Source organism: Oncorhynchus kisutch, linkage group LG23 (genome assembly GCF_002021735.2).
Source record: "Oncorhynchus kisutch isolate 150728-3 linkage group LG23, Okis_V2, whole genome shotgun sequence".
In the NCBI taxonomy this organism is placed as follows: domain Eukaryota; kingdom Metazoa; phylum Chordata; class Actinopteri; order Salmoniformes; family Salmonidae; genus Oncorhynchus; species Oncorhynchus kisutch.
In genome coordinates, this window is record NC_034196.2 from 9,077,311 (window position 1) to 9,101,756 (window position 24,446).

General features: G+C 43.4%; 3 protein-coding genes across 3 annotated transcripts; all 3 read left to right on the plus strand.

Moving 5' to 3' along the window:
* Positions 1-1,444: 1,444 nt before the first annotated feature.
* On the plus strand, positions 1,445-3,866 carry LOC116356647 (hydroxycarboxylic acid receptor 2-like). Its single transcript, XM_031803311.1, has one exon. The coding sequence runs from the start codon at positions 1,503-1,505 to the stop codon at positions 2,583-2,585; it is 1,083 nt and encodes a 360-aa protein (XP_031659171.1). The 5' UTR covers positions 1,445-1,502; the 3' UTR covers positions 2,586-3,866.
* A 2,949-nt stretch (positions 3,867-6,815) lies between these two features.
* On the plus strand, positions 6,816-10,570 carry LOC109877928 (density-regulated protein-like). The gene is made up of 5 exons (XM_020470162.2): positions 6,816-6,933; positions 7,195-7,299; positions 7,470-7,550; positions 10,212-10,328; positions 10,395-10,570. The coding sequence occupies exons 1-5, from the start codon at positions 6,825-6,827 to the stop codon at positions 10,568-10,570; spliced, it is 588 nt and encodes a 195-aa protein (XP_020325751.1). The 5' UTR covers positions 6,816-6,824.
* A 1,351-nt stretch (positions 10,571-11,921) lies between these two features.
* LOC109877929 (hydroxycarboxylic acid receptor 2-like) lies at positions 11,922-14,446 on the plus strand. Its single transcript, XM_031802340.1, has one exon. The coding sequence runs from the start codon at positions 12,120-12,122 to the stop codon at positions 13,200-13,202; it is 1,083 nt and encodes a 360-aa protein (XP_031658200.1). The 5' UTR covers positions 11,922-12,119; the 3' UTR covers positions 13,203-14,446.
* Positions 14,447-24,446: the final 10,000 nt, after the last annotated feature.

The following is a 24,446-nucleotide window of genomic DNA, read 5'->3' on the forward strand; positions in this document are numbered from 1 at the left end:
ACTGTATAGAAACTGTGGACTTGGCCACTCCCTTTTGGCATTTTTCAGTTCTTGATAGCTGTTGCCTGTCTCTCTCAGTCGCCAAAGGTCTGGTCTGATGTGATTTCTTCACAAACGCTTTTCACTCAGCAAAATGTTAGGGTAATAAATGTCGCTCATTCACTTGCTCATTCTTTAGTCCTTCTTTCAGACCTCTCTCTTCATCATCCCACTCTGTAAGTACATCTCACTGTCTGTAATATATGTTCATACTGCCATTGTATTATTTCATTTAATGAGACCCATTTTAGGGTATTTATATTCTGTGGGAAAGGGACGGGGCCAATGGAACACAGTGACATGCTTGGAAATATGCATTATGGTGATATTGTTATAGGAAATTGGGCTGCACATAATCGGGTAGTTAATATTTTCTGAAAGGATTTGAAATCACATCTAACAGGATCTATTTGTCTAACTTTTGGATAAGGCTCACTGGCATCTCAGGATGCAAAAGATGGATGGTGTTTCCCTCAAACCAGCGACTCTCCTAGCACAATGATAAAGAATAGATAAGAGTCCGAGATGACCTCCCTTTAAAACTGCTTCCTTAGGCACATTTTCTCCCAATTTGTGCCTACTGAACCAGACCAGGTGTCGTGACCTTTAAGTTAACTGTATTCTGGGAACCCTTGCGCTCCCTTACATACCCACGAGTCTGATCTTTCCACCAGCATAATAGTTTTATAATGACCCCTGTCGGGGTAGGTTCCTTGTTCCTTGTCAATCATTGGATTATTGGTGAAATCAGCAGTCAGACTCTTCTTTAAATAAATCAAACCTTCATTAATGCAATTGCAGAGAGACTTTAACAATGGAAGCACAGCATGCATGTTTCACAGTAAGTTCTGCAACCAACCAAAGGGCGCAGCTGATTATATACTTTGATCACTTCCCTGATGGTGTGATCATCTACTTCAGGGTATATGTGCTGCAATAAGCTGAGGTAACCTAGTACAGTACATTTTCTTAATTCATTAGCATTGACCACTTTACACAAGATCAAAATGTCAAAATGAGACGCTTGTTACTTCTATCTAGTTTCGGTCTGACTCACACCCAGCCTGCAGGTTAAGGGCTTAACCGCAAAGATGAAAATAGATAGCTTGTGCAAGGTATAGTGTCAGACACATAGCAACAGTACAATAGTGAGACAAGCATATGAATCTTAAGGTCCCCTTAATAATGGGGAGGGTCTTTGGGACCCTAAACCCCATAGTCCCTGGGCTGTTGGTGTCCTCACTCAGAGCCATCTGCCTACAGAGCTCCATAAGAGAACACACTGCACACCCACACACTCTCTCCACATTGTTGGCACCGGAAGATCGTTTGCATGACTGCAAACAAAATCCCCGGTCAAATGTAGGAGATGCCTAGACAACACTATCAATATTGACTATTTTCAGAGAGGAGCAAAGCAGCACACAGACAGTCTCTCCTGTTAAAAGTGTATCGTTTGACCCATGGCAAACTTCACTTCTACAGAAGATGACTGCTGCGCCTTTGAGTCTCCCATCCTGGACCATGTCCTGCCTCCCATCCTGGTGCTGGAGTTCATGTTTGGGCTGATGGGGAATGTTATGGCTCTGTGGATGTTTATTTTCCACATGGACACCTGGAAGCCCAACTCTGTCTACCTCACACAGCTGGCCGTTGCCGACTCCATCGTCCTGTTCTGGCTTCCATTCAGAGCCGACTACTACCGACGCGGGGAGCACTGGATCCATGGTGATGCCATGTGCCGGATTATGCTGTTCATGTTGACGGCCAACCGCGGCGCTGGCATCTTCTTCCTCACTGCAGTGGCTGTCGACCGTTACCTCAAGATCGTTCACCCCATGAACAAGATCAACCGGATGGGCCTGAATTATGCTCTGTGGGTGTCTCTGGGCCTGTGGGGGATGATCATCGCTGCAACCGGGTACCTGCTGACCAACGAACACTTATTCTACCGCAACAACCAGACACAGTGCGAGAGCTTCAACATCTGCATGGGCTTCAGCCCGCTGTCTACGTGGCACAACACCTTATACGTGACCCAGTTCTTTTTGCCCACTGCCATTGTCACCTTCTGCACGGTCTGCATCACCTGGCAGCTGAAGAACAAGACGATCGACACCGGGGGGAAGATCAAACGTGCGGTGCAGTTTGTCATGGCCGTGGCACTCATCTTCATAATTTGCTTCTTCCCCAGTACAGTGTCTCGGATCGCTGTGTGGATCCTCAAGGCCTGGTATAACGAGTGCCATTATTTCAAAGAGGCCAGTTTGGCGTTCTACACTTCTGTGTGTTTCACCTACTTCAACAGCGTGCTGAACCCCATTGTGTACTACTTCTCCAGCTCTGCCTTCAGTGGGAACTTCCAGAAGCTGTTCAACAGACTGCTGGGGAGGAAAGAGGAGGAGGTACCGCCAGCCTTGCCTGAGACTGGGACCGAGATCAGCAGTGCAAATACAGTGTCAGGGAGGAGTAGTAACTTCCAATCACAGGTCCAGGGTGAGGGCCTATACTCGCAAAGCGTCTCAGACTTATTCATTGTGATGTAAAATACAAAACTGATCCTAGATCAGCAGTCCTAGGCTTACTCTGAGACGCTTTTATGAAAAGGTACCCAGGAGAGCAAAATATCTGACTTTGTGTGATTTTTCTTCTTCTACTCTAGTGGAATATGGTGTGTTCTAAAGAATATTAACCAGATGTGAAGGAAGTCAAGGAAGGTGGAGATAGTTGTCTGTTAGATGCAAATCTTAACATTTTTATGTTATGTTGATGTTCTGTAGCTAAAAGTAGAAATTCATTAATTGGTTCGCTCAATTAAGATTTTGTTTGCAGTATAACAGTGGAATCTTTAATGTAATATTTCATATTTTACAATCCTTTGTCTTTGAGTTTTGTCTATTTGCTGGTGATTCAAGTAAATTCCTTGTGAACTAGAAAAGTACATTTCCTAAAGAAAATGTGTGTGCTTGCTAGCTTGTCTTAAAGTATTTTTGGTTGTGAAATAAGTTATAGTAGTGATAGTGACTGCAGTAGCAATGATAGTGACTGGTTATAGTTGAAAAAGTAGGCAGATTTGATTTGATTATTTGATAGAATAGGATAGCCTGAACATGTGAAGTTGGTTCGGTGTCTCTAGCTTGAACAGTTCAAGAGTTACTATTGGTGTTGGTGGTTATTTTATACTAATGTTAGTTGTTTTAATGTTTGTAGCTGAAATTGTTAAAAAGCAGTAGCTTTTAAATTGTCTACCACTGTGTTCTTATGGTTGGCATTGAATCCATGAAGTGTTATGCTAATTTATGCAAATCAAAATAGTTCATAAAGGGTTATAGGAAATTTGATGTTAGGATAGCCTGCATGTTTTATAGCCTGAATGTTTTAAAGCTGTTGTAGCTTCATTGGTTTAGAAGCAGGACCGTTTTGAATAGCTACCACTGTATTACTATGTTTCTCATTCAAAACCATGTTAATTTATGCATATTTTTTATTGTTATAGTTCAAAAATTACAGATAGGTGGAAAGATTGTTTTGATTGATAACATGAGAAAGTTAAATTAGTGTCTCTACCTTTAACAGAAAGTTAATTTAGTGTCTCTAGCTTTAACAGTTCAAGAGTAAATATTACTGTTGGTGGGTTATTTATGATAATGAATAATGATCTAAATAGTTATAATGTATAAAGTAATGTTTTTGTTTTTGTTTCAATGTTTGTAGCTGAAATGGTGAAAGAGCAGTAGCATTTAAAATGTCTACCACTGTGTTGTTGTTTGACTTTAAAAACATTACAGTTTATGCAAATGTATGCTAATTAAAATAAATTATATTTGATAAAAGTTTTCGAGAGCAGTGTCGGGAGAAATGGTAATGCATATTAAGATGGTTTCTGTGGAGGTTGAATTGCTAAAAGGCTCATGGTTTTTGACATTTTTTGTGCTCTTTGAAACCAGCAACTGACGGTAAAAACAGACTTCTCAAAAGAAGTGGAAACATTCATAGCCAATTGGCACTACATCAATAAACAAATAGTTTTGCGGGAGAAAATAGAATGTCTGCATTGCACAGTAATATTGCTCTCTCACATATCTCATGGTTTATTTAAGGGATGAGGAGACTACGATTCCTTAGTATAAGGGAGTCATGAAATCTGAAGACACGTTACATTAGCCAAGACACATTACAGCAATCATATTCACTGTTTAAAACATTAACTTCATCACTGAACAGGTGTGTGAATCGTCTTTATTGGCTTTTTTCGTTATTTCACTGCTATGCCTGAATTCGACCCAAATCCAACTAGGAAGCCTTGGGTGTTGAGGAGCGGTTGGTTGAAACCAATCCCATGTCAAGAATAACTCTCAACCTTGCCAGCCCGCTCTTAATTTTATTCAGTTTGACTTGCCATAAGTTCTGTGTCTGAACTGTGCATAATAAATCTAGAGTGGTCTTTCCTTCAGCAAGCACACTAATTCATTGTGATTTCCACAAACCAATGATTCAAGTAGATTATTTCCAGAGAGATTATTTTCATTGAAAGATGTCAAATACACTGACTTTCCAAGTGAGACAAATGTGTTTTGTGAGGTTGTCTATGGTTTAGTAAGTACACTGGCAATGTGTTTTCATAATAGCAAATGTGAATACATGTTGTTCTATAACATGTACAATATGATTTTAATTATCACTGTATATATATATATATATAATATATAAACGTTTTATTATATTTGGCCAGTGTTTAGTTATGCCTATACCGCAGTTGGTGGGTGGATGGAGAACGTTCAGACAGATGAGAGAAAGAGAGGATGCTTCGCAGGTGACGTCACAGTCTGGCGCTGGGAAGGGCAGGCTGCTCGAGAAAACTAGCTGGGCAGGGTAGCTCTGTGAAATCAGCGTCTTTTAGCGACATTAAGCAGCATTAACAGGTCTAAAAACGTTTCAAAATAAAAGTATTCAGTTTACTTGAACACAATACCGCACAGTATATTTTGGTTGAGCAGCTAGCAAATCAAATTGTATTTGTTACATGCTTTGTAAACAACAGGTGTGGACTAACAGTGAAATGCTTACTAATGGGCCCTTCCCAACAATGCAGAGAGAAAGAAAATAGAGCAATATTAGAAAAGTAAAACACGTAATAATAAAAACACAATGAGTAATGAGGAATGATGGCTATACAAAGGGGTACCAGTACCGAGTGGATGTGCGGGGGTATGAGGTGTGCGGGGGTATGAGGATACAGCTTCGCAGACTCTTGGCATTCTCTCAACCAGCTTCAGGAGGTAATCACCTGGAATGCATTTCAAATAACAGGTGTTCCTTGTTAAAAATTTATTTGTGGAATTTCTTTCCTTCTTAATGCATTTCAGCCAATCAGTTGTGACAAGGTAGGAGGGAGGAGTACACAGAAGATAGCCCTATCTGGTAAAAGACCATGTCCATATTACGGCAAGAACAGCTCAAATAAGCTAAGAATAATGACAGTCCACCATTTCTTTAAGACATGAATGTCAGTCAATACGGAAAATCTATAGAACTTTGAATGTTTCTTCAAGTGAAGTCGCAAAAACCATGAAGCGCCATGATGACACTGGCTCTCATGAGGACCGCTACAGGAAAGGAAGAACCTTGCAGACAATAAGTTCATTAGTGTTACCAGCCTCAGAAATCGACAATTAACTGCACCTCAGATTGCAGCCCAAATAAATGCTTCACAGAGTTCAAGTAACAGACACATCTCAACATCAACTGTTGAGAGGAGACTGCGTGAATCAGGCCTTCATGGTCGAATTGCAAACTTCAAAACCACCTATAAAGGACACCAATGAGAAGAAGAGACTTGCTTGGCCAAGAAATATGAGCAATGGACATTAGACCTGTGGAATTCTGTTGTTTAGTTTGATTAGTCCAAATTGGAGACTTTTGGTTCCAACCGGCGTGTCTTTGTGAGACGCAGAGTAGGTGAACGGATGATCTCTGCATGTGTGGTTCCCACAGTAAAGCATGGAGGAGGAGTTGTGATGGTGTGGGGGTGCTTTGCTGGTGACACTGTCTATGATTTATTTAGAATTCAAGGCACACTTAACCAGCATGGATACCACAGCATTCTACAGCGATACGCAATCCCATCTGGTTGTGCTTAGTGGGACTATCATTTGTTTTTCAACAGGACAATGACCCAAAGCAAACTAACCAGCCAACATGTGCTCAACATATGTGGGAACTTCTTCAAGACTGTTGGAAAGGGCTTCCGGTGACGCAACTTAGGAAATGGCTGCCTAGTTTTTCGTACTGCACATCGGTTGGGTATTTACCCCCCTAAATTCAAGTATTTACTATGAGCATTATAATAACTTACTGGCCTTCTGCCCCTGAACAAGGCTGTTAACCTACTGTTCCTAGGCTGTCATTGAAAATAAGAATTTGTTCTTAACTGACTTGCCTAGTTAAATAAAGGTAATATAAATACAAATGTATTGAGTGCAAAGTAACTACAATAGCAGCAGGAGTAGCATCATCAGTCAAATATATTGCAACAGTTTTCATGGTGAGTTAGGTGTTATGCATTGATTAAAGTGGCAGTCCATGTTCACTGTGACATGGCAGGCCACGACAAGGATCTGTTTTTAGTGTTTTGACAATGCGAGTTTGCTGTCCTCAGACCAATCCATTGTCGAGGGTCCAGGATCCAAGTTGTCTGGTGAAAGGCTGATTGTCACTTTTTGTTCGATTTGAAGGTATACTTTATCCAATTAACCTTTTTTCCCTCTGTGTTCAGATAATCTGTAATGGCTACTTCTGAGAATGCAGAGACGTGTTCACCAGAAAACAAAGCAGGCCATCATGGGAGTGCTGACCCAGACACACAGTGCCCAAAGAAAGTCCAGTATTGTGGCGGTAAAAACTACTGGGCATTTTCCAAAATGGCACCCTATTCCCTATTCTTCACGGACCTCCCGGTCGCGGCCGGTTGCGACAGAGCCTGGGCGCGAACCCAGAGTCTCTCGCAGTACAGCGCCCTTAACCACTGCCCCACCCGGGAGGCCCAATGGCACCCTATTCTAGTGATCTATACATGCTCATGGCCAATTCCTAAAACATTGATTTGCGGTATCACATGATTGTCAAGGTCTAACACCTCTGTTGTTGGTTTTCCAGTGTGCTCCTTGCCCACAGAGTACTGTGAGTACATGCCTGAGCCATCCAAATGCAGGCAGTGGCTGGAGAAGAACTTCCCAGATGTGTTTGCCAAGATGAGTGTAGGTGAGTTTCATCAGACAGTTTCTCGGTCTTTCTTTCTCTCTCTGTTTCCTATCAGGAAGATGGGCAATAATACTCTGGAGGTGGGCAATAATGAATGATGTCTTATTAAAAACATTTTTTTTCTTATGCCTTACTTATGCCTTATGCCTTATGCCTTACTGGTCCGGTAGGAAATGCTTCCAAGCAGGACACTGGCGGTGTAGAGGTGCCCCTTGTTGGAGAGGAGGATGAAAAGAAGAAGCAGAAGAGAGGTCTGAGTTCCTCTTCATTTGATTTCTTGAATGCATCCTTCCTCAAATCCTAAACCAGTGTATCCCAGCACAACCTTCAGGGACCCCCCAGCCTTTGTGCTAATTTGGGTGTTTGTCGCATTGTTTAACTTATTTTGTACATGATGTTGCTGCTACTGTGTCTTGTGACCAAAAAGAGCTTCTGGATATCAGAATCCCGATTACTCAATTTGAACTGGACAAATAAGTTTTCTTTAATGAGTCTGACTACTACTACTACTTTGAGACCAGGCACAAATCCCCGTCATTCGCGTGTAGAATATACGGAAATACAGGGAGCTGAGATTGGGGTGCCTTGTGAGAATTTGTCGGAGAGTGGGTCTTGCCGACCTCTACCATTCGTTCTATTATCCAACGTGAAATTACTGGAGAATAAACAGGATGATCTTCGTTCGAGACTATCCGAGCAATGGGACATGAAACTGTAATATCTTATGTTTCACCGAGTCGTGGCTGAACGACAACACGGATCATATACAATTGGCTGGGTTTTCTGTGTATCGGCAGGACAGAACAGCTACATCTGGTAAGACAAGGGGTGGGGTGTGTCTATTTTGTCAATAACAGCTGGTGCGCGATGTCTATTGCTCGCTAGAGGTAGAATACCTCATGATAAGCTGTAGACCACTCTATCTACAGAGAGTTTTCATATTTTTCGTAGCCATCTATTTACCTCCACAAACTGATGCTGGCACTAAGACCGCACTCAACGAGCTGTATAAGGCCATAAGCAAACAAGAAAATGCTCATCCAGTGCTCCTAGTGGCCAGGAACTTTAATGCAGGGAAACTTAAATCCGTTTTACCTCATTTCTACCAGCATGTTACATGTGGAACCAGAGGGGGGAAAAACTAGGTACCTTTACTGCAGACACAGAGACGCGTACAAAGCTCTCCCTCCATTTGGCAAATCTGATCATAATTATATTCTCCTGATTCCTGCTTACAAGCAAAAACTAAATCAGGAAGTATCAGTGACACTCACAATATGGAAGTGGTCAGATGATGCGGATGCTACGCGACAGAACTGTTTTGCTAACACAGACTGGAATATGTTCCCGAGATTAGTCCAGTGGCATTGAGGGGTATACCACCTCAGTCACCGGCTTTATCAATAAGTGCAGTGACGATGTTGTCTACACAGTGACCGTACGTACGTATCCCTATTAAGAAATCCCATTATGCCCTCAGGTGAAACATCAAACAGGCAGAGTGTCAATTCAGGACTAAGATTGAATCTTACTACACTGGCTCTGATGCTTGTCAGATGTGGCAGGGTTTGTAAACTATCACGGTCTACAAAGGGAAACCCAGCTATGAGCTTCCCAGCAACGTGAGTTTACCAGATGAGCGAAATGCCTTTTTATTCTCGTTTTCCAGCAAGTAACACTGAATCATGCATGAAAGTACCAGCTGTTCCGGACAACTGTGTGATTACGCTTTCCATAGCCGATGTGAGCAAGACCTTTTAAACAGGTCAACATTCACAAGGCCGCGGGGTAATCCAGACAGATTACCAGGACATGTACTCAGAGCATGCGCGGACCATCTGGCAAGTGTCTTCACTGACATTTTCAAGCTCTCCCTGAGTGAATCTGTAATACCTACATGTTTCTAGCAGACCACCATAGTCCTTGTGCCCAAGAATGCGAAGGTCACCTAACTAAATGACTACCGCCGTACCACTCATGTCGGTAGTGCTTTGAAATGCTGGTCATGGCTCACATCAACAACATCCCGGAAACCCTAGACCCAATTCGTATACCGCCCTAACAGATCCACAGATGACGCAATCGCACTCCACACTCCCACCTGGACAAAATGTACACCTATGTGATAATGCTGTTCATTGACTACAGCTCAATGTTCAACACCACAGTGCCCACAAAGCTCATCACTAAGAAAGGACCATGGGACTAAAATCCTCCCTCTGCAACTGGATCCTGGACTTCCTGACGGGCCGCCCCCAGGTGGTAAGGGTAGGCAACAACACATGTCACGCTGATCCTCAACACGGGATCCCATCAGGGGTGCGTGCTTAGTCCCATCCTGTACTCCTAGTTCAAGCACGACTCCAACACCATCATTAAGTTTGCTGACGACACAACAGTGGTAGGCCTGATAACCGCCAACGATGATACAGCCTATAGGGAGGAGGTCAGAGACCTGGCAATGGCGTGCCAGGACAACAACCTCTCCCTCAACATGAGCAAGACAAAGGAGCTTATCATGGACTACAGGAAAAGGAGGGCCGAACACGCCACATTCACATCAACGGGACTGTAGAGGAGCAGGTTGAGAGCTTCAAGTTCTTTGGTGTCCACATCACCAACAAACTCATGGTCCAAACACACCAAGACAATCATGACGAGGGTACGACAACACCTTTTCCCCCTCAGGAGACTGAATAGATTTGGCATGAGTCCCCAGATCCTCAAAGTTCTACAGCTGCACCATTGAAAGCATCACTGCCTGGTATGGCAACTGCTCGGCATCTGACTGTATGGTGCTACAGAGGGTAGTGTGTACGGTCCAATACATCACTGGGGCCAAGCTTCCTGCCATCCAGGACCTATATACTAGGAGAACCCTGTTCTAACCCATCTGTGCTGACTCTCTCTAGGTGGCAGTGGACAGATCAAACAGAAAAAGAAGACTGTCCCTCAGAAAATACCGATAGCTAAAATCCCCCGCTCCAAGAAGAAATATGTCACCCGAGTCTGTGGAATGAACACCTTTGGTAAGACTGACTGTCACATACTGTTACTGTAAACACCTTGTTAAAGACATGGACAGACCCTAACCTAACCTGACCTTAAAGAGGCTCAGAGATTCTTTGCCCAGAAGTTCTCCTGCGGCGCCTCGTTGACGGCGGAGGGTGAATTCATCATTCAGGGAGATTTTACAGATGACATCGTCGATGTCATTCAGGAAAAGTGGCCTGAGGTAAGACGGCTGTGTTTACTCTCCAACGCCACATAGCTGGCTGAAAAAAGTTAGTTACAGGAAATAGATGAGTAGTCTGTGTGTACCTGAATGAGATATACAGTGCCTTGCGAAAGTATTCGGCCCCCTTGAACTTTGCGACCTTTTGCCACATTTCAGGCTTCAAACATAAAGATATAAAACTGTATTTTTTTGTGAAGAATCAACAACAAGTGGGCACAATCATGAAGTGGAACGACATTTATTGGATATTTCAAACTTTTTTAACAAATCAAAAACTGAAAAATTGGCCGTGCTAAATTATTCAGCCCCCTTAAGTTAATACTTTGTAGCGCCACCTTTTGCTTTTATTTTCAGTTCTCAGTTCTTATATTCTCTGGGAAAGGGACGGGGCCAATGGAACCCAGTGACATGCTTGGAAATATGCATTATGGTGATATTATTATAGGAAATTGGGCTGCACATAATCAGGTAGTTAACATTTTCTGAAAGGATTTTAAATCACATCTAACAGGATCTATATGTCTAACTATTGGATAAGGCTCACTGGCATCTCAGGATGCAAAATATGGATGGTGTTTCCCTCAAACAAGCAAATCTCCTGGCACAATGATAAAGAATAGATAAGAGTCCGAGATGACCTCCCTTTAAAACTGCTTCGTTAGGCACATTTTCTTCCAATTTGTGCCTACTGAACCAGACCAGGTGTTGTGACCTTTAAGTTAACTGTATTCTTGGAACCCTTGGGCTCCCTTATATACCCACGAGTATGATCTTTCCACCAGCATAATAGTTTTATAATGACCCCTGTCGGGGTAGGTTCCTTGTTCCTTGTCAATCATTGGCTTATTGGTGAAATCTGCAGTCAGACTATCTTCTTTAAATAAACCAAACCTTTATTAATGCAATTGCAGAGAGAAGTTAACAATGGAAGCACAGCATGCATGTTTCACAGTAAGTTCTGCAACCAACCAAAGGGCGCAGCTGATTATATACTTTGATCACTTCCCTGATGGTGGGATCATCTACTTCAGTGTATATGTGCTGCAATAAGCTGAGGTAACCTAGGACAGTAGCTTCTCTGAATTCATTAGCATTGACCACTTTTCACAAGATCAAAATGTCAAAACCAGACACTTGTTACTTCTCTTTATCTAGTTTCGGTCTGACTCACACCCAGCATGCAGGCACACTTGCTAGGCCTTAACCGCAAAGATGAAAGTAGATAGCTTGTGTAAAGTATATTGTCAGAGATCAGACACATAGCAACAGCACAGTAGTGAGACAAGCATATGAATCTTAAGGGGGAGGGTCTTTGGGACCCAACACCCCATAATCCCTGGGCTGTTGGTGTACTCACTCAGAGCCATCTGCCTACAGAGCTCCATAAGAGATAACACACTGCACACCCACACACTCTCTCCACATTGTTGGCACCGGAAGATCGTTTGCATGACCACACACAATAAAATCCCTGGTTAAATGCAGGAGGTGCCTAGACAACACTATCAATATTGACTATTTTCAGAGAGGAGCAAAGCAGCACACAGACGGTCTCTCCTGTTAAAAGCGTATCGTTTGACCCATGGCAAACTTCACTACTACAGAAGATGACTGCTGTGCCTTTGAGTCTCCCATCCTGGACCATGTCCTGCCTCCCATCCTGGTGCTAGAGTTCATGTTTGGGCTGATCGGGAATGTTGTAGCTCTGTGGATGTTTATTTTCCACATGGACACCTGGAAGCCCAACTCTGTCTACCTCACACAGCTGGCCGTTGCCGACTCCATCGTCCTGTTCTGTCTTCCATTCAGAGCCGACTACTACCGACGCGGCAAGCACTGGATCCATGGTGATGCCATGTGCCGGATTATGCTGTTCATGTTGACGGTCAACCGCGGCGCTGGCATCTTCTTCCTCACTGCAGTGGCTGTCGACCGTTACCTCAAGATCGTTCACCCCATGAACAAGATCAACCGGATGGGCCTGAATTATGCTCTGTGGGTGTCTCTGGGCCTGTGGGGGCTGATCATCGCTGCAACCGGGTACCTGCTGACCAACAAACACTTCTTCTACCGCAACAACCAGACACAGTGCGAGAGCTTCAACATCTGCATGGGCTTCAGCCCGCTGTCTACGTGGCACAACACCTTATACGTGACCCAATTCTTCTTGCCCACTGCCATTGTCACCTTCTGCACGGTCTGCATCACCTGGCAGCTGAAGAACAAGACGATCGACACCGGGGGGAAGATCAAACGTGCGGTGCAGTTTGTCATGGCCGTGGCACTCATCTTCATAATTTGCTTCTTCCCCAGTACAGTGTCTCGGATCGCTGTGTGGATCCTCAAGGCCTGGTACAGCGAGTGCCATTATTTCAAAGAGGCCAGTTTGGCGTTCTACACCTCTGTGTGTTTCACCTACTTCAACAGCGTGCTGAACCCCATCGTGTACTACTTCTCCAGCTCTGCCTTCAGTGGGAACTTCCAGAAGCTGTTCAACAGACTGCTGGGGAGGAAAGAGGAGGAGGTACGGCCAGCCTCGCCTGAGACTGGGACCGAGATCAGCAGTGCAAATACAGTGTCAGGGAGGAGTAGTAACTTCCAATCACTGGTCCAGGGTGAGGGCCTATACTCGCAAAGCGTCTCAGACTTATTCATTGTGATGTAAAATACAAAACTGATCCTAGATCAGCACTCCTAGGCTTACTCTGAGACGCTTTTATGAAAAGGTATACAAGGAGAACAAAATATCTGACTTTGATTTTTCTTCTTCTACTCTAGTGGAATATGGTGTGTTCTAAAGAATATTAACCAGATGTGAAGGAAGTCAAGGAAGGTGGAGATAGTTGTCTGTTAGATACGAATTTGAACATTTTTATGTTATGTTGATGTTCCATAGCTAAAAGTAGAAATTCATTAATTGGTTCGCTCAATTAAGATTTTGTTTGCAGTATAACAGTGGAATCTTTAATGTAATATTTCATATTTACAATCCTTTGTCTTTGGGTTTTATGTATTTGCTGGTGATTCAAGTAAATTCCTTGTGAACTAGAAAAGTACATTTCCTAAAGAAAATATGTGTGCTTGCTAGCTTGTCTTAAAGTATTTATGGTTGGGAAATGAGTTAACGTAGTTTTAGTGACTGCAGTAGCAATGATAGTGACTGCTTATAGTTGAAAATAGATAGATAGAATAGAATAGATAGAATAGGATAGCCTGAACATGTGAAGTTGGTTCGGTGTCTCTAGCTTGAACAGTTCAAGAGTTACTATTAGTGTTGGTGGTTATTTTATACTAATGTTAGTTGTTTTAATGTTTGTAGCTGAAATTGTTAAAAAGCAGTAGCTTTTAAATTGTCTACTGTGTTCTTATGGTTGGCATTGAATCCATGAAGTGTTATGCTAATTTATGCAAATCAAAGGGTTATCAAAGGGTTATAGGAAATTTGATGTTAGGATAGCCTGCATGTTTTATAGCCTGAATGTTTTAAAGCTGTTGTAGCTTCATTGGTTTAGAAGCAGGACCGTTTTGAATAGCTACCACTGTATTACTATGTTTCTCATTCAAAACCATGTTAATTTATGCATATTTTTTATTGTTATAGTTCAAAAAGTACAGATAGGTGGAACGATTGATTTGATTGATAGGATAGCCTGAACATGAGAAAGTTAATTTAGTGTCTCTAGCTTTAACAGTTCAAGAGTAAATATTACTGTTAGTGGGTTATTTTATGATAATGAAAAATGATTTAAATAGGTATAATGTATAAAGTAAAAAAATGTTAGTTGTTTCAATGTTTGTAGCTGAAATGGTAAAAGAGCAGTAGCATTTAAAATGTCTACCACTGTGTTGTTGTTTGACTTTGAAAACATTGCAGTTCATGCAAATTTATGCAAATTAAAAATGAATTATTTTTGATAAAAGTTTTAGAGAGCAGTTCTTCCACTATCGGTAGAAATGGTAATGCATATTAAGATGGTTTCTGTGGAGGTTAAATTGCTAAAAGGTCAATGGTTTTTGACATTTTTTGTACTCTTTGAAACCAGCAACTGACAGAAAAAACAGACTTCTCAACAGAAGTGGAAACAACATTGTTTAGTTATGCCTATACCGCAGTTGGTGGGTGGATGGAGAACGTTCAGATAGACCAGAGAAAGAGAGGATGCTTCGCAGGTGACGTCACAGTCTGGCGCTGGGAAGGGCAGGCTGCTCGAGAAAACTAACTGGGCAGGGTAGCTCTGTGAAATCAGCGTCTTAGCGGCATTAAGCGGCATTAACAGGTCTAAAAACGTTTCAAAATAAAAGTATTCAGTTTACTTGAACACAATACTGCACAGTATATTTTGGTTGAGCAGCTAGCAAATCAAATTGTATTTGTTACATGCTTTGTAAACAACAGGTGTGGACTAACAGTGAAATGCTTACTAATGGGCCCTTCCCAACAATGCAGAGAGAAAGAAAATAGAGCAATATTAGAAAAGTAAAACACGTAATAATAAAAACACAATGAGTAATGAGGAATGATGGCTATACAAAGGGGTACCAGTACCGAGTGGATGTGCGGGGGTATGAGGTAATTGAGGTAGATATGTACATATAGCTAGGAATAAAGTGGCAGATAGTAGACAGTAGCAGCAGCGTGTGTGATGAGTAAAACAAGTTTGTGTTAACCAACTATTTATGGCTTGGGGGTAGAAGCTGGCTTGGGACCTTTCTCTGACACCGCCTAGTATTGAGGTCATAGTCTCGGTAAGTAAGGGTACTGCAGCACCCCCTGTAAAAATAGAATAATGAAAAAATATTTATGTATAAAATCCATTTCATATTTAAGTTAAAATCTTCTTAGGTGTGTACAATTATTCTAGTTTGAATCTCAATCACCCACTAAGCTATGGCTAATTTAGGCTCCACATTTTCACCCTGTTTGGTTCCAACCTGTTAGTATTATCTAATAACTGTATGGGATTATGCACCTAAAATGGATTTAAGTGCCTGACTTTGACCAATATGTTTTTCTGAAAGTCAAATGTCCTTTTTCTGAAGTTATGAGGTCCCAAAGGCACTGCAAAGTAGGAATGATCGTGTTCTACATGCAGATGTGAACCCCTGACCTGACTCACAGATGTGCCAACTTGTCCCGGATATGCTGTTTTATTATCGATTTATTATTATAACTCTACACATATAATTTCTACTGTATTATTTAAACCAAAAAAGTTGTCACCATAAAAGGGGGGCATTTCAGAAACCTCTGACCCTTTACTAATAAGTTCCAGTGTCATACCATAGAGAGTGGCCGCATGAGATACTTTTTTCTGCAGAAATCTACTGTCACCGCTGATGAAAATTGACATATTCAATATAGGCCTACATTACAGCCCTATACAGCGGTTTCCTACTCTACTCTTTAATCCACAGTTAAAGTCAGCAGTTTACATACACCTTAGCCAAATACATTTAAACTCAGTTTTTCACAATTACTGACATTTAATCCTAGTTAAAAGTCCTTGTCTTTAGCCAGTTAGGATCACAACTTTATTTTAAGAATGTGAAATGTCAGAATAATAGTAGAGAGAATTATTTATTTCAGCTTTTATTTCTTTCATCACATTCCCAGTGGGTCAGACGTTTACATACACTCAATTAGTCTTTGGTAACATTGCCTTTAAATTGTTTAACTTGGGTCAAACGTTTTGGGTAGCCTTCCACAAGCTTCCCACAATAAGTTGGGTGAATTATGGCCCATTCCTCCTGACAGAGCTGGTGTCACTGAGTCAGGTTTGTAGGCCTCCTTGCTTGCACATACCTTGACTTTGTTGTCCTTAGGCAATTTTGCCAGAACTTTGGAAGTATAATTGGTGTCATGGTCCATTTGGAAGACCCATTTGTGACCAAGCTTTAACTTCCTGACTGATGTCTGGAGATGTTACTTCAATATATCCACATAAGTTTCCTCCCTCATGATACCATCTATGTTGTGGAGTGCAGCAGTCCCTCCTGCAGCAAAGCACCCCATCAACATGATGCTGCCACCCACGTGCTTCACGGTTGGGATGGTGTTCTTCAGCTTGCAGGCCTCCCCCTTTTTCTTCCAAACATAACGATGGACATTATGGCCAAACAGTTCTATTTTTGTTTCATCAGACCACAGGACATATCTCCAAAAAGTACAATCTTTGTCCCCATGTGCAGTTGCAAACAGTAGTCTGGCTTTTTATGGCGGTTTTGGAGCAGTGGCTTCTTCCTTGCTGTGCGGCCTTTTAGGTTAAGTCTATATAGGACACATTTTACTGTGGATATAGATACTTTTGTACCTGTTTCCTCCAGAATCTTCACAAGGTCCTGTTGTCCTGGGATTGATTTGCACTTTTCGCAACAAAGTACGTTCATCCCTAGGAGACAGAACGTGTCTCCTTCCTACCAGTATGACGGCTGCGTGGTCCCATGGTGTTTATACTTGCGTACTATTGTTTGTACAGATGAATGTGGTACCTTCAGGCATTTGGACATTTCTCCCATGGATGAACCAGACTTGTGGAGGTCTACAATTTGTGTTCTGAGGTATTGGCTGATTTCTTTTGTTTTTCCAATTATGTCAATCAAAGAGGCACTGAGTTTGAAGGTATGCCTTGAAATACATCCACAGGTACACCTCCAATTCACACTCAAATTATGTTAATTAGCCGATCAGAAGCTTCTAAAGCCATGACATAATTTTCTGGAATTTTCCAAGCTGTTTAAAGGCACAGTCAATTTAGTGTATGTAAACTTCTGACCCACTAGAATTGTGATACGTGGCTCATAAGTGAAATTATTTGTCTGTAAACAATTAGACAAAACTAGACAAAACTATAATTTGTTAACAATTAATTTGTGGAGTGGTTGAAAAACTAGTTTTAATGACTCCAACCTAAGTGTATGGTAACTTCCGACTTCAACTTTATACGTTTCTTGAATTTTCTGTCACAGGTGCCTTTTCTTGTGGTTTCTAGCTAACAATATACAAATCAAAGCAATGGAGCTTATAGTGAAGAAAAACCTTGTGGTAAAAAAAAACATTCATATTGGGGCAACAAGTTTGCAAAAGGCTATCATATCATGCAATTATACCATTTCTAAAGTGGTCATATGTATACAGTACCAGTCAAAAGTTTGGACACACCTACTCATCCAAGCGATTTTCTTTATTTTTGCTATTTTCTACATTGTAGGTATAATAGTGAGGACATCAACACTTTGAAATAACACATGGAATCATGTAGTAATCAAAAAAGTGGTGAACAAATCCAAATAAATGTCATATTTTACATTCTTCAAAGTAGCCACCCTTTGCCTTGATGACAGCTTCGCAGACTCTTGGCATTCTCTCAACCAGCTTCAGGAGGTAGTCACCTAGAATCCATTTCAAATAACAGGTGTTCCTTGTTAAAAATGTATTTGTGGAATTTCTTTCCTTCTTAATGCATTTGAGCCAATCAGTTGTGACAAGGTAGGAGGGGTACACAGAAGATAGCCCTATCTGGTAAAAAAAAGTCCATATTAGGGCAAGAACAGCTCAAATAAGCTAAGTGTAACGGCGTTCTTCGTTTGTAGAAAGAGAGTCGGACCGAAATGCAGCGTAGTGGTTACTCATGATTTTAATGAAAAAAAGTGACGATACATGAAATAACTTATGAATACGAAAAACACCAAACGGAACGTGAAACCTAAATACAGCCTATCTGGTGAAACTACACAGAGACAGGAACAATCACCCACGAAATACAAAGTGAAACTCAGGCTACCTAAATACGGTTCCCCATCAGAGACAACAAGAATCACCTGACTCTGATCGAGAACCGCCTCAGGCAGCCAAGCCTACACTCGACACACCCCTAATCAACCACAATCCCAATGCCTACAAAAACCCCCAATACGACAACACAATTACCCATGTCACACCCTGGCCTGAACAAATAATTAAAGAAAACACAAAATACTAAGACCAAGGCGTGACAGAACCCCCCCCCCCCAAGGTGCGGACTCCCGGACGCACCTCAAAACCATAGGGAGGGTCCGGGTGGGCGTCTGTCCATGGTGCCGCCACCAGCTCCGGCTCGGGACGTGGACCCCACTCCATAAATGTCAGAGTTCCTCCCCTTCGCGTCCTGGGATAATCCACCCTCGCCGCCGACCATGGCCTAATAGTCCTCACCCAGAACCCCACAGAACTGAGGAGCAGCTCGTGACTGAGGGGCATCTCGGGACTGAGGGACAGCTCGGGACTGAGGGGCAGCTCGGGACTGAGGGGCAGCTCGGGACTGAGGGGCAGCTTGGGACTGAGGGGCAGCTCGGGACTGAGGCAGCTCGGGACTGAGGGGCAGCCCGGAACTGAGGGGCAGCCCGGAACTGAGGGGCAGCCCGGAACTGAGGGGCAGCCCAGTACTGAGAGGAAGCCCAGTACTGAGAGGAAGCCCAGTACTGAGAGGAAGCCCAGTACTGAGATGAAGCTCAGGTAGGTAGTAGGCTCCGGTAGATCCTGGCAGGCTGGCGGATCTGGAAGATTCAGGTTGACTAGCAGATCTGGAAGATTCTGGTTGACTAGCAGATCTGGACGATTCTGGTTGACTAGCAGATCTGGAAGATTCTGGTTGACTAGCAGATCTGGAAGATTCTGGTTGACTGGCGGATCTAGCTGCTCTATGCAGACTGACAGCTCTGACTGCTCCATGCAGGCTGACAGCTCCTTGCAGACTGGCAGCTCTTTGCAGACTGGCAGCTCTGGCTGCTTCAAGCAGACTGACAGCTCTGACTGCTCCATGCAGGCTGACAGCACCCTGCAGACTGGCAGCTCCTTGCAGACTGACAGCTCCCTGCAGACTGACAGCTCCCTGCAGACTGGCAGCTCCTTGCATACTGACAGCTCTGACTGCTCCATGCAGGCTGACAGCTCCTTGCAGACTGACAGCTCCTTGCAGACTGGCATCTCCGGCTGCTTCATGCAGACTGACAGCTCTGACTGCTCCATGCAGGCTGGCAGCTCCTTGCAGACTGACAGCTCCTTGCAGACTGACAGCTCCTTGCAGACTGACAGCACCCTGCAGACTGGCAGCTCCTTGCAGACTGGCAGCTCCTTGCAGACTGACAGCTCCTTGCAGACTGACAGCTCAGGCTGCTTCATGCAGGCAGAAGGCTCCTGCAGCGCTGTAGAGGAGGAAGGTTCTGGAAGCGCTGAACAGGCGGGAGACTCCGAAAGCGCTAAACAGGCGGGAGACTCCAGCAGCGCAGGAGAGGAGAAAGGCTCTGATAGCGCTGGAGAGGCGGGAGACTCCGACAGCGCAGGAGAGGCGAGGCGCACTGTAGGCCTGATGCGTGGTGCGGGCACTGGTGATACTGGAGCGAGGACACGCACAGGAAGCCTGGTGCGGGGAGCTGCTACCGGAGGACTGGTGTGTGGAGGTGGCTCTGGATAGACCGGACTGTGCAGGCGTACTGGAGCTCTTGAGCACCGAGCCTGCCCAACCTTACTTGGCTCGATGCCCACTCTAGCCCGGCTAATACGAAGAGCTGGTATGTACCGTACCGGGCTATGCACCCGCACTGGAGACACCGTACGCTCACTAGCATAACACGGTGCCTGCCCGGTCTCTCTAGCCCCCCGGTAAGCACAGGGAGTTTGCGCAGGTCTCCTACCTGGCATAGCCATACTCCCTGTAAGTCCCCCCCCCCAATACATTTTTGGGGCCGACTCTCAGGCTTCCATCCGCGTCGCCGTGCTGCCTCTTCATACCAGCGCCTCTCCGCTTTAGCCGCCTCTAGTTCTTCCTTGGGACGGCGATATTCTCCAGGCTGAGCCCAGGGTCCTTTTCCATCCAGTTCCTCCTCCCATGTCCAATTCTCCAAGTGATGCAGCCTCTCCCACTGCAACTGCTCTTCACGATTAACAGGGAGAGTTGGCTCAGGTCTGACACCTGACTCATCCACTCTCCCTCTGAGCCCCCCCCCCCAATACATTTTTGCTGCTTTTCGGGTTTCCTTGCCAACCGTGTTCCCTAGTATCGTCGGCTCTTATCTCCGGCTGCCTCTGCTCTCTTCAGTGCCTCCACCTGTTCCCATGGGAGGCGATCTCTTCCAGCCAGTATCTCCTCCCAAGTGTAACAACCTTTGCCATCCAATACGTCTTCCCATGTCCATTCCTCCTTTCGCTTTTCCTGCCTGTTACCACGCCGCTCGGTCCGTGTGTGGTGGGTGATTCTGTAGTGGCGTTCTTCGTTTGTAGAAAGAGAGTCGGACCGAAATGCAGCGTAGTGGTTACTCATGATTTTAATGAAAAAAAGTGACGATACATGAAATAACTTATGAATACGAAAAACACCAAACGGAACGTGAAACCTAAATACAGCCTATCTGGTGAAACTACACAGAGACAGGAACAATCACCCACGAAATACAAAGTGAAACTCAGGCTACCTAAATACGGTTCCCCATCAGAGACAACAAGAATCACCTGACTCTGATTGAGAACCGCCTCAGGCAGCCAAGCCTACACTCGACACACCCCTAATCAACCACAATCCCAATGCCTACAAAAAAAACCAATACGACAACACAATAACCCATGTCACACCCTGGCCTGAACAAATAATTAAAGAAAACACAAAATACTAAGACCAAGGCATGACACTAAGAGAAACGACAGTCCACCATTACTTTAAGACATGAAGGTCAGTCAATACGGAAAATCTAAAAAACTTTGAACGTTTCTTCAAGTGAAGTCGCAAAAACCATCAAGCGCCATGATGAAACTGGCTCTCATGAGGGCCGCCACAGGAAAGGAAGACCCAGTGTTACCTCTTATGCAGACAATAAGTTCACTAGTGTTACCAGCCTCAGAAATCGACAATTAACTGCACCTCAGACTGCAGCCCAAATAAATGCTTCACGGAGTTCAAGTAACAGACACATCTCAACATCAATTGTTGAGAGGAGACTGCGTGAATCAGGCCTTCGAATTGCTAGTTAGAAACCACCTCTAAAGGACACCAATGAGAAGAAGAGACTTGCTTGGCCAAGAAATATGAGCAATGGACATTAGACCTGTGGAAATCTGTCGTTTGGTTTGATGAATCCAAATTTGAGACTTTTGGTTCCAACCGGCATGTCTTTGTGAGACGCAGAGTAGGTGAACGGATGATCTCCGCATGTGTGGTTCCCACAGTAAAGCATGGAGGAGGAGGTGTGATGGCGTGAAGGTGCTTTGCTGGTGACACTGTCTATGATTTATTTAGAATTCAAGGCACACTTAACCTGCATGGCTACCACAGCATTCTACAGCGATACGCCATCCCATCTGTGTCACGTCCTGACCGTAGTTCCTTTTTTATGTCTCTATTTTGGTTTGGTCAGGGCGTGAGTTGGGGTGGGCATTCTGTGTTTTTTCTATGTTTTCTATTTCTAGGTGTTTGGCCTGGCATGGTTCCCAATCAGAGGCAGCTGTCAATTGTTGTATCTGATTGAGAACCATACTTAGGTAGCCTTTTCCCACCTGTGTTTTGTGGGTAATTATTTTTTCCTTTTGTGTTTGTGTGCACCTCGGTTGCGTCACGGTCTTTGCTGTTTACCTGTTTGTTTTTTGGGTTATTTCGGTTTCACTTTCATTAAAAGATGTGGAACTACATGCCCGCTACGCTTTGGTTGATTTATGACAGGGAGTTTGAGGATAGCGAGCGTGACAATCTAGTTGTGCTTAGTGGGACTATCATTTGTTTTTCAACAGGACAATGACCCAAAGCAAACTAACCAGCCAACATGTGCTCAGCATATGTGGGAACTTCTTCAAGACGGTTGGAAAAGCATTCCTCATGAAGCTGGTTGAGAGATTGTAAAGAGTGTGCAAAGCTGTCATCAAGGCAAAGGGTGGCTACTTTGAAGAATCTAAAATATATTTTGATTTGTTTACCACTTTTTTGATTACTACATAATTCCATACGTGTTATTTCAAAGTTGTGATGTCTTCACTATTATTCTACAATGTAGAAAGTAGCAAAAAGAAAGAAAATCCCTTGAATGAGTAGGTGTGCCCAAACTTTTGACTGGTAATGTATATACTGAACAAGAATATAAACGCAATATGCAACAATTTCAAGGATTTTACTGAGTGAAAGTTCATATAAGGAAATCAATCAGTTCATATAAATTCCTTAGGCCCTAATCTACGGACATGACTGGGCAATGGCGCAGCCACCCACTGGGGAGCCAGGCCCAGCAAATCAGAATGGCTTTTTTCCCCACAAAAGGGCTTTATTACAGACAGAAATTAACCTCCTCAGATAATCCCGCAGGTGAAGAAGCCGGAGGTGGAGGTTCTGGGCTGGCGTGGTTACCCACGGTCACGGTCTGCGGTTGTGAGGCCGGTTGGACGTACTCGGCTTATGGTAGAGAAATTAACATTAAATTCTCTGGCAACAGCTCTGGGACTAGTCAGGATCGAGGAAAAGATTAACGGAGAAAAGTACAGAGAGATCCTCGATGAAAACCTGCTCCAGAGTGCTCAGGACCTCAGACTGGGGTGAAGGTTCACCTTCCAACAGGACAACGACCCTAAGCACACAGCCAAGACAAAGCAGGAGTGGATTCGGGACAAGTTTCTAAATGTCCTTGAGTGTTCCAGCCTTGAACCCGATCAAACATATCTGGAGAGACCTGAAAATAGCTGTGCAGCAATGCTCCCCATCCAACCTGACAGAGCTTGAGCGGATCTGCAGAGAAGAATGGAAGAATCTCCCCAAATACAGGTGTACCAAGCTTGTAGCGTCATACCCAAGAAGACTCGAAGCTGTAATTTCTGTAAAACCTGTTTTTGATTTGTCATTATTTGATATTGTATGTAGATTGATGACATTTTTTTAAAATCAATTTTAGAATAAGGCTGTAACATAACAAAATGTGGAAAAAGGGAATGCACTGTATATATACATTTTAATACAGACTAGATAAAAAATAAGTGAAAATTGACAAATTATCCTATGTATTATGATAATTTTCTGGTAAAGAAAAGTGGAGGTGTAAAACTCTGCACCCCCCCCATTTTTATTTGCTCCATGGCTCAGGCAGACAAGTGGACACAAGTGTCACGCCCTGACCTTAGAGAGCCTTTTTTATTCTCTATTTGGTTAGGTCAGGGTGTGATTTGGGTGGGCAAATCTATGTGTCCTATTTCTTTGTTGGCCGGGTATGGTTCCCAATTAGAGGCAGCTGTCTATCATTGTCTCTGATTGGGGATCATACTTAGGGAGCCTGTTTTCCACCTGAGTTTGTGGGATCTTGATTTTGTACAGTTACTATTTAGCCTGCAGAACGTTACGTTAATTTGTCTTTTTGTGTGTGTGTGTGTGTGTGTGTGTGTGTGTGTGTGTGTGTGTGTGTGTGTGTGTGTGTGTGTGTGTGTGTGTGTGTGTGTGTGTGTGTGTGTGTGTTCATATAAATAAATAAATAAAGAAAGATGTACCAAGCTGCGCCTTGGTCTCCATCCTGTATATAATAATAATTCCATCCTGGTGGGTGGTAACATTAAAATAAAACCCAGCCCTAAAACAAAAGGTAAACTGAAAAGAATGTGTATTTCATATCATAGGAAAAGACACTGCAGTCACACGGATTTGCAGGAAGTAGGCAATTTGGATATATCACTAAAAGACCAAATATATCATAGGTTTACTTTGACTAAAACAATTACTTATTTACATCATTGGGCAACATGAGTAAACCTGGCCATCGTCTTTCTACTCGAAAAAGTGCATTTCTACTGGAGTGGGCGTTCCAACAATATTGTTTGTGATTTTAAATGCAGTTAATAAGTAAAACCATTTTCAGGGGAACTTTTATTTTGGAAATTAGCCCGGTGATCACCTGGCCTTAATGCCGCTATGTTCAC

Excerpts from the sequence above, each read along its gene's own strand:
- LOC116356647 (XM_031803311.1), top strand. The coding sequence starts at position 1,503 with ATGGCAAACTTCACTTCTACAGAAGATGACTGCTGCGCCTTTGAGTCT.
- LOC109877928 (XM_020470162.2), top strand. The coding sequence starts at position 6,825 with ATGGCTACTTCTGAGAATGCAGAGACGTGTTCACCAGAAAACAAAGCA. Across the intron at positions 6,934-7,194 it reads GAAAGTCCAGTATTGTGGCG|TGTGCTCCTTGCCCACAGAG; the intron begins GTAAAAACTACT and ends TTGGTTTTCCAG. Across the intron at positions 10,329-10,394 it reads CTGTGGAATGAACACCTTTG|AACCTGACCTTAAAGAGGCT; the intron begins GTAAGACTGACT and ends AGACCCTAACCT.
- LOC109877929 (XM_031802340.1), top strand. The coding sequence starts at position 12,120 with ATGGCAAACTTCACTACTACAGAAGATGACTGCTGTGCCTTTGAGTCT.